The following is an 18,237-nucleotide window of genomic DNA, read 5'->3' on the forward strand; positions in this document are numbered from 1 at the left end:
ATGAAATTGAAATGACTTTTGCCAGGGCAACCAGAGACCTGACAACAGCAAGAGAGGGAGAGAGTTTCCTCGATATTGATATCGACAGCAGATGAAACTTTATGCCCAGCGAAAAAGGAGACAACAACAACAAAACACGCCAGAAGGAGCCGAAGAGGAGGCGTCGAGGAGTCAGCTGTGAGAGGCTCAAGCCCAGGCCATGGCTCTGTAATTCGGGGCTTTCATATTTATAATTCCATTTGTTGCAAATAGAAAAAGACAAAACAAAACCAGCAACGTGTGTGCGTGTGTGTGTGTGTGTGTGTGTGTGTGTGTGTGTTCTCTGCACATGAATAACCCAAAAAGCAACTTGAACTTTTGCTGACAAGCCACAAACGGGGCAAATTTCGGACAGGTTGCTGCGTGTTTTTTTTTTGGAAGAGGTCAGCGGAGCAGTGACACGTCCAAGGCAATCGATTGTGTGCGCTCCATCCCGCCCCCTTTCACTTTCACTTTCACTTTCGATTGCACCTTCTCCCCCACTGCCACTGCCACTGCCACTTCCACTTCAGTGGTTTGCCCATCGTTAATTGTGTGAGAATGAATAAATACTTAACAAAAAATAGCAACAACAATCAGAAAAACACTTCACACTTCATTGACTAGCAGCGAGGTGTTGGATTATTCAATTAATTTAACTACCGCCACCTCTTCACAGTAATTAGCACACCCACACACACACACACCTCAATAACACACACACACACACACATACTCGCTCGATGTGCATCATGTCCATAAGCGAAAGGCTGCAGCACATTCCAAATCCATTTGAAGCCATCCTGCAACCAATTGCTGGAATCTATCTGCAGAGTTTATTTGGGAAAATTAATCATTACTCAATGAGATTTAACCGCAAATATCCCAAAAGAGTAACCTTCAGAGCATTCACCTTTCGGCTCTTCTGCGTACATCCAATTTGTGTGCATTTTTTGTTGCATTTGTCATCGTTGATCAACATTTCTGGCTTTGGTTTTGGTTTTGGCTTCGGTTTCTGATTCACATTCTGATTCTGATTTGGGCTCACAGCTCGGGGCGTTATCGGGTCGCTGTTCGGTGATTTATGTAATTTAATAATGAACCCCCCCTCCCACCTATCCGCCCATTAATTTTGGGTGTGCTCTGTTGGGCTTAGAAGCCCAAAGGCCAAATGCAGGATGACGAAGCGTCGGCCCACGGACTGACGGCGGTTGCGGCTAGGGGGAGTTGCGTGTGGCATGAAGCTGGTTGCTGGTTGCAGTTTGCAGGTTGCAGGTTACTTGGTTGCCGCGTGTCTACTGCGATAGTGCCGCGGCAGACAAAGCAGTCAAAGCATGTTCCAGCCAAATTGTAAAACAGCCGCGTCCGCTGACGCCGCACAATGGCCCGAAGCCGGAACAATCGAGCGGCAACAATGGGGCTCCTGGCCACGGGTCCACGGCATAATGTGAACTCAATTTGTATGGCCTGCATATCTGACTTTGCGGCCCGCGAGCACAGTGAATGGGCAACATGATTGGATAGGATAATCCTCGTACTCGTGCTCGTGCTTCTTGGCTCCCACTTCTGGCTTTGTTGATGAAAGGGAGATAAGATCAAAGGTAAAAGATTGCAACTTCCATGAAGAGACTTCCACTATTAAGTGAATGAAATCCCCACTGCTGCCCCGAAATTACGAGTGTTGGAAAATCAAGCTCCGATTTCGCCCATGCGTTCCGCAGTGCGTGGGTGCAGCAATTTTTGTTTGCTTTTTGACGCAATCAGTCCTACTGTTGACACACCTGAGCCACGGCAGCGACGGCAGCTGCACACGAGCCTCAATCTGATTATCGCCTCGAGTGCTAGATGATGCTTGATGGAGTGCTGGTGGTGGTGGGGGTGGCGGAGGTGGCGGTGCGATGATGGGGATTATGCGGATGATGATGATGCTGATGGGGAGTGGAATGGAAATGTTAGACGGCAGATGGCAGACGGGAGAAGGGAGGGAGCTAGGCGACCCCTCAAACGCTTTTGGGACGTTCGCAAATGATGCCATCAATAAATGGCACAAGGACCAAGGACTAAGGTCAACGGTGGGCCGGGAGGTAGAACGGGTTAAGTTGAGTCCTTTATTGCCAGGCTCTGGCATTTATGAAACTGCAGCGCAGCGCATAAATTCGCACAAAGCGCACATCAAACCAAACCAAACCAAATCGGAGCGAATCGAATCGAATCGAATCAGCGTCGGCAGATTTGATGAAATCATTCAGCGATCGGAACGGTGCGGTTGGGGTGGGGGCCAAGCACTTTAATATTCCCATTTCTGCTCACCAAATGGCGTCCGGCAAATGTGTACAAAAAATAAAAGAAAGAGAAGAGAAGAAAAGAAAAGAAAGCAAACAAAATAAGGAAATGGAGTGGTCTTGCGGGGGGCAAGGGGTAAAGAGTGATAGTAGCATTCGCAGCGCATCTAAGTACGTAGATTGTGATAAAACATATTTCCATATTCCACTTGAATACTTTGCGTTTTTGTGCCGCACTCCCCACACTCCGTGCTTGTGCTCTCGCCTGTGCGGAGCTGCTTCTACGACCCTCACCCTCACCCTCACCCCCACCCCACCCGTTGCACTATGGTCCAGACGACCACTTTTCTTGGCCAAAAGGCAATTTTAAAAAGTTAAAACCAAGACGTGGTTTTGGCGCTCTGCATTAGAAAAAGAGTGACCATCAAAGTTACGTACCAGAAATTTGCATAGATGGCGCCACCTTCGCAAAATCAGCTGTGAAACCCAGCGGTCACTATTGAAAAGCACGTGCATTGAAAAGTACCAATTTTATTGCTGTTTTAAATGTCTCATAAATTGAAAAATACGATTAACTGATCCAATTTTTTGAAAGCATTTTATTCAGTAGGTTTTTTACTACGTGTTCTGTAATGCGAACGGTATCTAGTGGTTGGCGATGTCTTCGTAATTGTATGTCAAAGTGAGGCCTTCAATACGTGTCAGTTCGTAGTAAAGACTAATTTTTGAGAAAGTTTTTTTAATAGAGTGTCACCTAGTCCCACCTTGAAACCTATTGTGTGTCGTAGACCAATAAATGATTGTTAAAATGTATATAGTCACAAATGCCACATTTGACCACAACTCTTACAATTTGCATTTATAGATCATAACCTCAAATGAGAATTTTCAATGTTTTTTGCCGTTTGGAACGGAATGAAGAAGAAAATTGTGAAGTAGGGTACCATTTTGCATTGCATTTAAGCCACAGTATTAGTCTCTAGCTATTTTGGAGGGCTAGAGTGTAGCCAGAGTAATATTGTTTTATAATGGAAACTGCTGAAGAGCATGCTCTGTGGGAGAAAAATTGCGATTATCTTAGATTTTTAGGTTGTTTTAACTCGTGCTACGACTTTTTTTTATAGAATCTTGATCTGCTAAACATATTCCCATACTTTTTTGCTTCTAACTTTTGAGAAAAAAAATTAAAACCGATTTTCCCTTAAAAAAGGAGCTGCCACGCCCATTTTTTTCAAAAACCTTCCTCTTCATATTCTTAACTTATATCAAAAGACTAAATCAAAAAATCTTGTTCCGTTCGCGAGTTATTCAATTTGGCCAAGAAAAGTGGTCATCTGGACCATAGTGCGTTGGTTCGCAGAATTCTGCTGTTGCTGTTGCCACTTAGATTTTAGCATGTGGATAAGCAGAAAAGTATTTCCGCTCACTCGTGCACACTCTGGCAATGGGCGAGTGGAGCGAGAAGAGAGAGACAGAAGAGAGAAGAGAGAGAGAGCGGATGCAATTTCTTTGCGCTCTGCTTTGCGCTCTTCTTTGCTCCGTCTTGCCGAGGGTTGATCGAAGCGGCCTCTGCTGCGGATCGGTAGCTAATAGTTTCCAATGAGCTCTTGAATTGTGCTCAAATAAAAATTGAAATTCAATCTGCCTTAATGTGGCTTCGTAGCTGATGGATTTATCACTGCTTGGCACTCGCTCTTCGTCTTCATCTTCATCTTATTCTCAATTCAATTTTCTCACTTGTCCCTTTGTGTTGTTGTTTTTTCTGTTTGTATTTTGTGTTGATAAATGTGCCAAGCTGCAATTTGCCAGCTAGCTCAGTGGGATGTTGCTGCAAAGCTTGTGGAAAATCTCATCACTTCAATTCATCCTGTAGCGCACCTCGCACTCCGCAATCCGCACTCCCCGCACTCCCCCGCTCAACCAGAAGTAAGCCAGCAGGAAGCTTGGGCTGCATTTGGGCGCTGCCATGTCTTGGCCGCATCCTTGGCGAGGCGCTTGCCATAACTGCATGCAATTTGGTAACAACCGCAATGCATATTTGCCCTTGCCATCATAGATATCGCACACACAAACACACATTGCCTTGAGTGGCATTCTAGTGTTGCCATTTAAGCAATGGCAACGACTTGCCGGTGCCCGCCATGCACCCCAGCCAACCTTTCATGCTCCGCGCTGCCTCCACGCTTCTCCTTCTTCTTGGTCTTTGGTCCCATTTCTGCTGATGCTGATGCCAGAACCAGTAGCAGCCATGGAACGAAACGAAACGGAACGGAATGGAATGGAAAGGCATGGCATGGCATGGCATGGCATGGCATGGCGAAAGGCAAACGAAGCAAATCATTGTAGTGATATCCCTCAAATCCAACCAGGGTCCGCGGCACTGATGCTTCCACCCAACCCATCGCTCTCTCAAGATAAACTACTTTAGAATGACAGGGACAGGGCCAGGGCCAGGGCATGCATATCCATAGTTTTTATTGCAGCTACAAAAGGAGTCTCCGTCTACGTCTTAGTCTCAGCACACTAGTTGGCCCTGTCAGGTTTTGCATTCAGTTTGTTCTGCTCTGGGGATTGCCTCTGATTTTTGTTCGAAATTTCCGGCTTTATCAAAGAGTTTCCGATGATTATTTTGTGCGATCTTTTAACCATTGCAGAAAGTGTTCGCCACACATTTGTTTAACCCTTTTTAGGTGAACATCTTCAAGACACCTTCTGTGCTCAGCAACAAGCAACCTCCCCTGTCCTGGCTGTCTGCTGTAAGGGGTAGCTGGCAGGCCCCGACGCTGCGGGTCGTCATCATCCCTGGCGTGTTTTATTATTTCAAGCTCCGCTGAGAATTCATTCCAGCTAAATTTGATGGCACTTTTCATTGTTTTCTCGCAGACTCCAGACCCCGCCTAAGTGCAGCTGTCGCTGCTGCTGTCTCTCCTCCTGCTGCTGCTGCTGCTGCTGTTGTTGCTGCTGCGTGTTTCATATTTCATAAAAATTAAGTAATACGCGAGCTACTAGAGAGCATGCAGAGGCAGTGGCCACCAGGGGGTGGAGGAGGTGGAGGAGGAGGAGGAGGAGGAGGAGCCACTCACCAAGTCTGCCACCAATTGTCGGCTAGTTGAAGTGGCCCCCCAAGAGCGTGGCCTGGCAGTCGTAATGGAAAAACTGCCATTTCCGCCAGGCGGAAAACGCACAGCTCATGCGTGTCCGTGGAGGGACGGAAGAGAATGGGATGCTTGGACCTGGCCTGGCCTGGCCTGGCCTGGCTTATCTGCTCCTGCCCCCCCCCCTGCCAGCCATGTGGTGGCCATGTCTAAGGAGGAGTGGAAGAGAGAACCAGAACCAGAAGCAGAAGCAGAAGCTGAAGCAAAACCAAGACCAGAGCCATGTCATGCATTGGGGAAATGCAATATTTTATTTGAAACTGAAGCGAATTCTTCCTTCAACCAAACACACACTCGACACAGAGGCGCGAGGAGAGGCAGCAGCAGGACAAGGCGGAGAACTGGGATTCCCGGCGCAGAGAGTGACGAGTGCTGTACACTTGGAGAATGAACCGAATACTCCAGAAGGGAGTGGAAGGGGAAAAGTGTGGCAGGGGCATGGGCTAAACACTTGCGGCAAAGTGCAAAACGTTTCTGCACTGCGCACTCTGAAGAGGTCCGACCGACCGACTGCCCAATCATAATCGATGGCTTGGCTGTTCGCTGCCAGGCGATTACTGTGTGTGCACTTGGCAAAGCCACTTGTGACGTGGATCGCTGGCTGGTGTTTGCCCAAGATTAGGGATCTTCCTGCACTAGTTTCTGCAGTCATGTTCTCAGCGGAGATGCCAGCTGGTGCGGCTCTCTCTCTCAGTCTCTCTCTATCCATAATCTGCTGCTCTCGTCCGTACCTCCAGTCTCCGTAACATTTCCGTTTGCCTCCCCTGCAGGTTTTGTATTCTGCTCTTAATTATCTTGCGTATTTGTTACAGCTCTCCGCCAACGAGTTCTGCATCCGAATTAGAGTTCATTTCATAGGCTAACGATGGCTGCAGCGGTGTTTGGTTTTCTCCAAGTGCAGAGCCCACCATGGCATGGGCGGGAGTGGGGTCAGGGCCAGGGCCAGGGCCAGGGCTATTGGCTTTAAGCAGCAAGTAATAACCAACTTATGTTGCTAACCGTATTTCTTTCGCTGCCATCAATTTTCTTTAGCTCCACCGCCGCAGTCCCACCATCTCGCCCCTCGCCCCTCGCCCACTCATCGCTCATCCGTTTCCCCTTTCGGCTGGACACACTCGCTGCTGCTGCTGCTGCTGCTGCTGCATTGGCGAAATGAAACGAAATGAAATGAAATGAAATAAATCAAGCTGAAATGCAATTCGCAAAAGAAACACTCAGCGCCTGCCCTTCGCTTCCTCTGCCATGCCCCGGTCGAGCCATAAAATCATGCCAAGGCGCAGAGGGGCAATCCAGGGGGAATTCGTGTGCCGTCTCCAGACAGGACTCTCGACCAAGGCGGAAAGCTTCGGGCTTAATGCGAAATGAAATGCTTTCACTTGAGCTTAACACGTGGGTGGGTGGTGCCGGGGCCATGGCCACGCCTGTGGCCGTCGCTGTGGCTGCTTCTGCACAGCTTCCAGGCAGTCAGTCAATCAGTCCATTGATCAGTCCGCCAGTCAATCAATCCCAGAGCCCACACAGCAAACCGCAAAATGTCGAGAGACATCGAACATTGCACAATTTTCCATTCTAATTGATTTTTCTTCCCCCATTTGCGGTCAATGCGGTGCCAGCCAGTGGCTGTCGCCCACCTCATGCGAACTTTTCAATTAAGCTGCAAATTTATAATTAGGAAGCCAAAGCAAGACCCAACAGAAACAACAACAACAGCAACAACAACAACCGACACTTGCCATAAAGTAAAATCAAATTTAGAGCCGCGTTTCGGTAATGAAATTTGAATGCGAAGACGAAGACGAAGGCGAAGACGAGAAGCAGCAATCAAAATGCGTATTTTGATATCCGATTCATAATAATAATAATAATAATAATAAAATATGATTCCGCCTTTGAAGGCATTCGCACGGAGAGAATATTTTCACAACTGGTTGCCAAATCCAACAATGGGTCGGGTTGGGTTGTGGCGGGGCGGGGACCTCTGCCTCGGTGGCATCAAATGCAGATTCCTTGACGGATGTTCAGTGGGTTCTGAGGGGCGCAGATAAAGAGATTTATGGAGTGGGGGGCGCTGGCGATTGGCTTCTGATTAGAGGCAACTTGCTCGAAGTTCGAAGTTAATTTCACAAATTGCCCCCGAGGACCTGGGGCAGACCTTTGCTTGTTCGGTGGCTGGCACCAGCGACTCAAAGGTGAACTGAGCGCCCCCAAAAATTCCAATTAAACAAATGCCAAACTTTTCCCACTGCCTCTGCCCCTCCGCAAAAAGGCCAAAAGTCAGCCAAGCGCAGAGCCAACAACTTTTACACACACACATCGGCGCCTGTGCATGTGTGGGATGTGTGTACATTTTGGGATAAAATATTTCATCAACGAATTTATGAAATAAAGGGAAAATGCGAATGCGATCTGTGAATTTCGATTACAATTTGCAGCCCAAATGCAATCCAGCGAGGCATGACGATGCATGTGGGATGTGGGAGGGGAGAGGGGAGAGGTGAGAGGACACGTGCCAACAAAGGCGAAAAAATATTTTGTCAATCAGCAAAGCAAAATTTGTTTGGCCAATTAAAGTGTGGCCAAGACAAACGGCCATCAACTCAATTAATTGCAACAATAATTGGCCCCAAGCGACGGGCATTGGGGCAAAACAAGCAAAAACATCAAAAAAATGCGATTCAAAGGAGAAAGTATGCGAAGGGGAAGAGAGCAAACCGCAACCGCACACCGGAGGCAAAAATCTGTTTTGCGGTTAGTTTTTGCTTGTATTTCCATATGCCACACACTGCCATCGAAATCATCAGATGAGTGGGGCAGGACAATGGCAGGCATTCGGTCATTACATACATGGAAATGGAAAACGGGCCTCCAAAGCCATTCAGAGACAAAAGGCAGAGGCAAGGCGGAGGCGGTGGCCAACTCTCTTGATGGCCATCATCAGCCTGCCCGCAAGGCTCAACTTGTCACGTCTCGGTCTCGGTCTCGGTCCCTCTCTCTGACTCTCCGATGTCTGGGTCTGGGTGTGGGTCTGGGCTTGTTCTCTTTCTCTTTTTGTGCTTGTGTCAGAGAGAGAGAGAGAGAGAGAGAGAGAGAGAGAGAGTCTCAGTTGGCAGCTGCAATCTGCAACAATGATATCTATTAATTATGGGCAAAACTTCCGCAAATTGAGTTGTGTTTGATTTGAATTGGATCTTCATTTGCATATCACTCATGCGACAAGCAGTAGACAGTCCCCCGGTCTGCCCCACGCCCACTCGTGCTGCTGATTGAATCCGTTCAGCGGCTTAGCCCTCCGGCTTTGTGTCCCTCTCTCTCTCTCTCTCTCTGTGGTTGGGGGAAGAGATGATTAAATTATCGTTGACTTTTGCTGCGTGTGTGGGGAGCAGCAGCTGCCGCAGCTGCAGGCGGGCCACCCCAACCGGAGACACAATCCGTTGCCTGCAGCTCGGGGGGGATCAGATTTGCTTCGTGTGGCCATCTGGCAATATTCTTCTTACGAGTCGATTATGAAAGAGTGAGGCTTACATTTAATTCGGAATATTCGTGCTGAGTGCCCCTCCCCGCCGCATCCCCCCACCCACACATCCATTGGTTTCTTTTGCATCTCTTTCGCCTGAAACTTTTCCACACGTTTTCTTTTCGTTGGTTCTTGTGTAGCTGCGAGAAGTGCCAGCAATCGTTATGCATGCAGGAAATGCACCTTTGCCTATCCTCTAGCTATCTCTCTCTCACACACACACACACACACACACATAGACCACACACGTAGATTTGTCTCGCCTCTAGAGCTGCGCTAGAAATGATCTTCTCCTCTCGACTCTTGGCTAAATCGGTGATAGATATTCTCTCTCTCTCTCTCTCTCTCTCTCTCTCTCTCTCTCTGCTATATATCTTCCTCTTTCTCTTTCTCTCTTTCTATCAATCTATCTCCCTTCTCTCTCTCTCTCTCTCTTCTGTCTGTCTTCTCTTTCTCTTGTGCTTCATCCGCAGGAGGTGCCAGCGCTGAGCACTCGAATCTATCACATTGACTCGTTCATACTGGAAGCTCCCAAGAGCGCCATTTTCGTGGGCTTGCAAAACGATTTCATGTGCAACTATGCCTACAATCTGGCCGAGCAAATGCCCACAGCCCACGGCCACGGCGATGGCAGTCAATCAGTGAATGAGCCAGGGATTGGCGGACGTCCGGCCGAAACGGCGAACTTTGATTCCAGCAGCGACTGCAACACGCCACCCAAGAGGGGGGAACAGGCGCAGACCTGCGACGGCTTTGACTGCAGCTACGAGAGCGACTATCGGTGCCATGGCAGAGGAGGGGCTGGCATCGAGGAGGAGGAGGAGGAGGAGGAGGAGCACGCGCTGGAGGATCCCCCGCCTGAGGAGGAGGATCAGGAGTACGACGACGGCATCGGCTTCAGCTGCGACAGCGACAGCCTCACCATGCCCGACGACGACGAGTTCGTGCTCGTCACGGGCCCCTGTCCCGCCACCAACTCGAGCCCATCCGGCAGCAGCTCGATGCACTGCAGCAGCGGCACCAGCGGCCACACGGCCACCGTCAGCTCGTCCACCTCGCTGGAGCTGGACCTCATGCTGCCGGCCCTGACGCCGCCGCCGCCGCCGCCGCCACTGCTGGCCAAGCCCAAGTCGAGCACGAATCCACTCAAGTTCCTTCACAAAATCATCTAGGAAAAGCATTCCTTTGCGCCCTGCTCCTGGTTCAACTGCGGTGGAGTCTGTCCCTGCCCTGCCCCTGAGCACACCGCAAATGAAAATGCCAAACCGGGACCAGCTCCTGACCGTTCACTCATTTAAGCTGCCAGTTGTGCATCGCAGATGATTGATATTTATGTGTACAATTATCATAAATCGCATTGGCTGAGGCACTTAGGCGCACTTTGTGCACCGATTTCGTAATTTAATTTCGACTGCAAACCACTCAAACTGCTATCAATCGAGAGCTCGCCAAATGCCGATTTAAGTGCTGAATTTTAATCGCAGATAATTGAACTACAAACATCACAAAAAGGCACACTTAGCGAAGATATCGCAAATGTTATTTGTATAGATTTAATCCGTGTGAAAGGCCGCTTGGGTGGAGCGAAACTCGCGGGGATTATGGGCTTGCGAGGGGGGGATTTGTATCAGACAATCGAGACAACAAGCAAAGGCTGCACAGTGCACAGTTAACCGCTTTTAGCCAAAGCAAATTGCTGCCAAAAAGAAGCCATAAGCATACCTAGAACTATATTTAATATCTGCATAACTGTACCAATAGATTCGTAGATCGCGGCTGAAACCAATTACATTTGTGGCCCTCTAGACACAGAGAAAGAGAAAGAGAAAGAGAAAGAGAGTCAATAAAGAGCTAACCATATTTATTCGCTTCGATTTGCTGCGCGATTTCAACTGCACTCTGAGACATTATTGTGTTCCCTTTGGACTGAATGCTGGAAATATTCAGCCGTAATTCTGGGCGTGGGAGGGAGAGGAGAGAGAAATTGGCAAAAGCAGGAGGGGAGCCGAGGAATCTCTGGGCAGAGGCAGAGGTGCAGCAAATGTTTGCCTTGTGTATCATTACGAATGCAATTTGAGTTGGTTTAAGCTGCCACAGCTGCCACAGGGTGCAGGCTGCTGGCTGCAGGCTGCCGGGAAAGCATTGTGGGGGGGAGGGTGCTGAAGGGTTGCTTGGGATCAGGCTCTTATCTGCCTGAACGGAGCACGTCCTTCATTATGATGTATTTACGTATTAACGCTTTCCCTTTGTGCAGGCTATCAAGAGCTGCTTCTGCTTCCGCTTCTGCTTCTGCTTCTGCCGTAGGCCCTCGGCCAGATTCTTTCCCCACACACAATCGACAGAGCCCAGAGCGAGGGAGCGAGAGGGAGCGCGAGAGAGAGAGTGGGAAGTGGGGCCATCAGGTGGCAACTGGCTTAATTGCTCTGCAGCAGCAGCACCCGCCACACCACATCCACCTCCTTCGTCCTTTTTCTTCGTAATCCACACTGTAGGCAGCAGTGGGTGGGTGGTTGGGTGGTGCCGAGGGTTGCAGAGTGTCGGTGCCAGCGCGGGCCTTAAAGCAAATTATGGAAACGCGCACTGCGGATGCACTCACTGCCCGAATCGAAGCTTAAGCCAGTCCCTGCTCCTGTTCCCCCTCCCCAAATTAATTAAAATTATTTATTGTTATGCTTATAATATTGGTCTCTCCCTCTCTCTCGCCCTCTCTCTTTCGCCCTCTGACTGCCACAGGAACACATCCGCGAGTCCAAGGAGAGCAAGCTGGACGAGATGGGTCGCAGTTCCAAGGCGCGTTCGCGAGAGAACATCTCAAGGTAAGGCGGAGACCCACCACCCACCACCCACCACCCACTCGATTCATTCAAGCGCAAGGACAGGCAGAGGTTCAACGCCCCCGCACTGCGCTAATGAGGCAAGCGACAGCCGGGCGTGCCCCCTCGGCGATGATTGTTCGATAGCAGCCGCAGCTGTGGCTGTGGCTCTGGCTCTGGCTCTGGCTGACTGATCGATTCATTACACTGCCGCTGTGCCCCTCCACTTCAATCAGCTGAAAGTATTTGAGACCTTTTCGTTTCGTTGGCAGGCAAAAGCATTCGCAGACTTCGCTGCAGATACTGGATGACGTCTCGAACCGCTACTACCGAGAGGCTGTGCCCATGTCCACGCAGTCGAGCAAGGCCGAGTTCAAGGAGAAGGAGCACAGCATCCTGCGTCGCCAGCCGGACATGACCCAAACGAGTCTGTGCGGCATTGGCATTGGCGACGATGGCGACTCGAGCTCAACCACAACGGCCACGCATCAGCAACAGCAACAGCATCAGCATCAGCATCAGCACGAGATGATGACAAAGGCGGCGATGGCGACGGCACCAGTTAATGCCTGCGATATGGGCTGTCAGACGAGGTGAGTGGTCCCAGGGCTCCTGGGCAGCACCAGCATATGTGGAGTCGAATAGATGCCAGCAAATTGCAAAGTCAACGCTGGCCAAACACTAAAAACAATGACAATGTCGAGCTCTGGCTCTGGCTCTGTGACTCTGTGACTCTGTGGGGGGCAGACGCCGTTGCCTGTCGCCTGCACAGACACAAATCGATGCAAATATTTGCATTTGCATGCGACTTTATTGGATGTGGAGACAGGCTCCCACTGCACACAGTCACAGTCAGAGTCAGAGTCAGAGTCCCATGTGGATGACAAGCGAGTGAAGGGAGCGACACAATGCTGCACGTGCCACGCGCTGAAGCTGATGCAGGGGCCCGGGCAGCAGGTGAAATGTGTTGCTCCCTGGCAGCCCTTGGCCCGTGTCCGCAGTTCCCGTTTCCAGTTCGTGGCAGGCAAATATTAAACCGTTTCTCCCACTTGTCCATACTCCGCAGGGAATCGCTGTTCGTCAACAGTCCCGGCATTGGTCCAGGAAGCGGAGGCGGAGGCGGAAGCGGTGGTGGCATCGGTGTTGCCACACTAATGAGACAAAAGTCCAGCTCGTCCTCGCTGGGCGGTGGCAGTGTGGCGGGCGTTGGGATGCCGCCGCCGCCTCCACGCTTCTTCTCCACCTTCGGCTACGAGCCGGCGCCACATGGCCAGGGATCGCCCTCGTTGCCGCAGAGCACACCGCCGCCGCCAGTGGTCGGTACGCTGACACGACGCAGCATGCAACAGCAGCAGCAGCAGCAGCAGCAGCAAATGCATCCCGAGTCGCTGGAGCTGGAGGAGCGACATAGCGGCCGCTCGCATTATGGCGGTCTCATGGCGACTGCCACAGCGAAGCCGCCACAGGAGATCTGTCACCACCATCACCAGCACCAGCAGCACCAGCAGCAGCAGCAGCAGCAGCAGCAGCGCATGCATCATGTGCATCCTGCCCATCAGCATCCACCAAGCATTGCAGCGCGAGTCCCGGCCATGGGCCTCCAGAAGGGACATGGCCAGGGCCAGGGACACGGCCAAGGAATGTGTCAGACGACGATCCTGCCCGGCAAGCAGCCGCGCCAGCAGCAGCAGCAGCAGCAGCAAAAGAACGAAGAGTCCAAAGTATTCATCGACATACGGAATTCAGCGCCCGACGTGATTATCATGACGTCCCATTGACATTTAAGGATTGCCCGCCAATCAGCAAGAACAACAGAAACAGAAACGGCAACAGAAACGGCAACAGCAACAACTGCGACCGGCAGGAATAGCAGGAGGAGCATCGGCATGGAGCAGCAGCTGGACATTGGCCAACATATTAACCGCAGCGACGCTGATGACACAACACGGACACGGCCACGGACACGGACACGGACACGGACATGGAGGCGGCAGCTCGCAATCAGCTCGGGGGCAGGTGCAGTCCCTGTGCCTCCACACATCCCGTTTGCATTCTGTGGCACTTTGTGCTTTGCGTCTCTCCCCTTTCATTTGTGCATCCCCGATGCATGCCCCCTAAAGTTCTTCAAGTCGGCTCTGGCGTCACAGCAACTGTGAAGCGTCCCAGAGCCGCCACAAAAGCAAACAAAGGAGCGAAAGGTTTAATTCAATTTGGAACTGGTGTGGTTTTAAACCGGAACCGGGTGAAATCTTGTACTGTTAAGAAGCGTAAACGTAATTGATTTGTTTTGTTTTGTTTAAGGCTCATAAGAATTGTTTCGAAATCTTCGTTGGTCGCTCCTCTGTGGGGCTCGTCCCGGAGCTTTAGCTTTAGCTTTAATTTGATCATGGATTTTTGACAAAGTTAGTTCACATTTTGTCCGCTAGGGGGCGCCACAAAAGTAGTAGGGATTTAGGGGGTTGGTACCCAAGGTAAAATTGACACCAGGGGGCGCCACATCGGAAAAAGTGGTTCATGAACGCGATATTCGAGTAAATTCTCACCAGGGGCTCCACATCGGTGAAAGTGGTTTATGATCTCGATATTCGAGTGCATTCTCACTACTTGGCGCTAGTGTTGCCTGCTATGGGATATTCTGCTTAGCAAGGATCGTAACTACCATTAACATTCCTATTAAGAAATAAATTCTTATAGGATCTGTTACTTACATGATCATGCTAAAATACATACTTTTAGGATATTTATTAACATTACATTGTGAATATATGTAAATGCTTTCTGGATCTAATATTTAGCCAAGCATATGGAAATATTGCATGGTAAGAGCTCACAACAAGAATGGAGTCATAAAGGATGAGAAGACAAAAATTAATTAATTCGACTTATAGTAAATATACTACACTCCTATATCGAATGCTACTTTGTGGCGAGTCTAAACCAATCCCCTAAATCCCTACTACTTTTGTGGCGCCCCCCTAGCGGACAAAATGTGAACTAACTTTGTCAAAAATCCATGATCAATAATCCTGGACAGCAACCATCAAACAACTATCCATCTCTCTGCTTATATGATTTGGTTACCTGCAAGCATCAAACAACTATCTCTCTCTCCCTGCTTATGTGATTTGGGTCCCTACAACGATTCAAACATCCCTCAAGCAAGTGTTTCATCCAGCCCCTTTCAAATGAATCTGGTCAAACATCCCTCAAGCAAGTGTTTCATCCCGTCCCTTTCAAATGAATCTGCGGCACTATTTAATTTATGGGACGTTTATCTCTTTTCGTTTTTTATGGTTTTTTTTCTCTGTAAAAGGACATCCTAGACCCTAGACTGTTCGTTTACTTTCGTTATCATTTCTTTTGTCGGTGTGTATGCCTAACACTGTCCTATAGTCACATGCCCATATAATAGCTACTCACAGCTACAAGCCTTATCATAAACTATTGGATTCTAAACTAAGATGGACGACCTCGAAATTATTTTTATAAACTCGCAACCTGAGGCAACTATAGATCAGGACACCCAGCCCGACTCCGTGGACCTTTCGCAGATATTCGGAATTAAAACGCAAGAATATATAATGCAAGGGAACGTCTTAAGTGATATTGTATGGGATGATAGTCTCGATGACCTAATGACTGCTGCTCCGATTGACGAAATTCAAACATTCAACTTCCCGGATGATGACAGTATATTCGATTTGGTCGATGATAATGACGAAGGGGACAAAAAACGATTCGAGGAACTTCTTCGCGAGGAAGATAATGCCGATTTAATAGCTGCGGTAGAAAGAGCCGAAACGAAATTTTAATAATATTCTTATTTATGTTTAATACAATTAATTTATGTATTTTTCTACAAATAATATATAATAAATACAATATAAATTTAAAACAATATTTATTTTCAATGGATAGTTTTTTTTACTTTGATTGGTGCAAATTTCACTCTAACAAGAGACTCATAGGATTCGTTTCCAACATGGTTTTTTTTTCTAATAGAGGATTCCACAAAAAGAAGAAGTAGATTTTAGGTAGAATGCCGGGGAGGTTTTGAAACAGGTTTGGAAAAGATAACAGAACCTTTGTTCATTCAACGGTCAAGTGAGTGCCAGATAAATAGAACCTCATGGATGCACAAATCCCTTAGTCCTATTCTAATAGTGAAAGTGGTTGCAAGTGGTTAGTGATACAAAAAAAAAATAAAATAAAAAACTAAAATGGAATCTAAAATTGTGTGTGATCAATGCTCTAAGTCCTTTAAATTAAAAAGAATGGTATGCTCATTATGAGGAATGCTCGAACCGTTTAAATGCTTTTGAAGTACTTATGACCAAAGGGTCAAGCGATCAAGAAGCATCAACGTCAGGCGCATCAAAACGTCGTAGATTGGAGACTTCTATTGAAAAACCCACTATCACCTGTACAACTTGCGGTGAAAGTTACCCAACGTCCAGGGAAATGCGTCATATAATGTCAGAGAAACATAAGAATGCAACAGCAGCGCAACTCGAAGATAATGAAAATGTTATCGTAATTTCAACAGAGTCACGATTTCCGTTAAAATCATATCGTGTTCGCTCTGATAAAAGTGACCGGCTCGATTTAAAAGAATTTTATAATGATTGCAAAGCGGACTTAACCAAATTAGTGCGTTACTGTATGAGTGAGTACGGGTCGGCTAAGTTCAATCTAAAAGTATATGGACTGTATGTCAAACAAACAGATGATGAAACCTTATCGGAAACGATGAAGCATTTCGTGACATCATATAAGTCTATATATGCAAATGATGAGATTGATGAACATCTAAATGAGGCCGTTGACCTTTTAATCACTCTAAGTAGTGAATTCCAGGAGAAGGATTCAGGTTGGGCAATAAAAAAATTTGAATATTTTGAGCTGACAATAATTAAATTGGAGCATATCGCTGTAAATAGATTTATACCAGCTCCCAATAAAATAAAATCTCGAAATGCATTAATAAATGTTAAAAAAAAGAAGATGATTATTGCTTCAAGTGGTCAATTTTAGCATCATTTGCATATAGGCGGCACTTGAGCACTACATTCTCAACTGCAAACCAAAAAAAAAAAAAAAGATAAGTTAACAAACCCTTCATATTATCGAATGATAGACATCAGACAAGACATAATTTGCTATGACGGAGTGAGACTGGATTTTTCTGGGATTGAGTTTCCAATCACAAACAAAGGAATAAAGAGATTTGAATTATCCAATCCTAATATTAGCATAAATGTGTATGAAATCGATGACAATGGAAAGAACGTAGTAGGACCAACAGTGAGGACTAAAGGAATTCGAGGACATCACATCAACCTATTAGGAATTAATAATGACTCTTTGCAAATGATGCATTATGCCTATATAACGTGCATGAAAAAATTATGCTATTCTCAACATAATAAATCCCATTGCTCTGCATATTTTTGTGAAAATTGTTTACAATTTTATACTACCACAAATACCACCCATGACAATAAAGAGTGCGGAAAAGTTGCTGCACAATATCCTACTCCAAATACCAAAACGGTTTTTAAAAGTTTCATAAAAAAAAAAAAAAACTATCTCCCCCTGTGGTCATTTATGCTGATATCGAAGCTGTATTGGAAAGTTTTCATAGGAATCTGAATGATCCCTTAAAATCATCTACCACTATGGCTCAGAAGCATACGGCATGTGCAGTGTCATTTTATGTTGTACATAACTATAATCATCATTTAAATGAGATGTGGACATATGAAGGTAAATATTATCATAATCTAAAGGTAGTAAAACAGTTAAAACATTAAGATTTACGCTATTTCAGGACCAGATTGTATCGATCAATTCTGCCAAGTGCTTCGATCGAAAACCATGGGACTTTATGAGAAGTACTGGTTATCCGCTAAAAAAAACCAATCTACGAGTTCAACATTTGGGATGAGGACTATCAGGAACATGGAGAGTGCTATGCCTGTGATGAGCCCATTTCGACTGACGACCGGGAGAAGTTTTTTAACCAATTCACAGGCCAATATGTAGGTCCTATTCATAAGGTTTGTAAGCAAACATTTAAACTAAGCGATCCTTTTTTTTCCGGTAGTTTTTCATAACTTGTCTCGTTATGATATTCATTTATTTGTAACATCAATAAAAGATGAACTTAAGCCCATACCGTGTAACAAAGAGTTATACATTGCGCTAACTCAAATTGTTGAGATTGATTTTTCAAATCATCAACATTATAAAATAAGATACATAGATTCAAATAGATTTTTAAATTCGAGCTTAGAAAAACTTGCTAGCTATATGGATCCATCAAATTTAAAAATTTTTAAAAAACAATTATCAAGGGGAAAAATTTGATATGCTAAGGCGAAAAGGAGTATTTCCATATGAATATTTAGATAGCTTTAACAAATTTGATGAACCCCAACTACCTTCGAGAGAAT

At 47.0% G+C, this 18,237-nt stretch overlaps 1 protein-coding gene and 1 long non-coding RNA gene across 3 annotated transcripts in view; both read left to right on the plus strand.

Annotated features, from left to right (window-relative positions):
• The window catches only part of LOC117891506, an 84,271-nt gene extending 70,125 nt beyond the window's left edge, over positions 1-14,146 (plus strand). For both annotated transcript variants that reach the window (XM_034797001.1, XM_034797008.1), the window contains exons 11-13: positions 11,703-11,785; positions 12,055-12,375; positions 12,849-14,146. In XM_034797001.1, the coding sequence (XP_034652892.1) occupies positions 11,703-11,785; positions 12,055-12,375; positions 12,849-13,560 (1,116 nt within the window). In that variant the 3' untranslated portion in view covers positions 13,561-14,146. The remainder of the gene's footprint in view (positions 1-11,702; positions 11,786-12,054; positions 12,376-12,848) is intronic.
• A 3,224-nt stretch (positions 14,147-17,370) lies between these two features.
• LOC117903072 lies at positions 17,371-17,683 on the plus strand. Its single transcript, XR_004649476.1, has 2 exons — positions 17,371-17,548; positions 17,613-17,683. It is a non-coding gene; the product is annotated as an uncharacterized LOC117903072 (long non-coding RNA).
• Positions 17,684-18,237: the final 554 nt, after the last annotated feature.

Source organism: Drosophila subobscura, chromosome A (assembly GCF_008121235.1).
Source record: "Drosophila subobscura isolate 14011-0131.10 chromosome A, UCBerk_Dsub_1.0, whole genome shotgun sequence".
Taxonomy (NCBI): domain Eukaryota; kingdom Metazoa; phylum Arthropoda; class Insecta; order Diptera; family Drosophilidae; genus Drosophila; species Drosophila subobscura.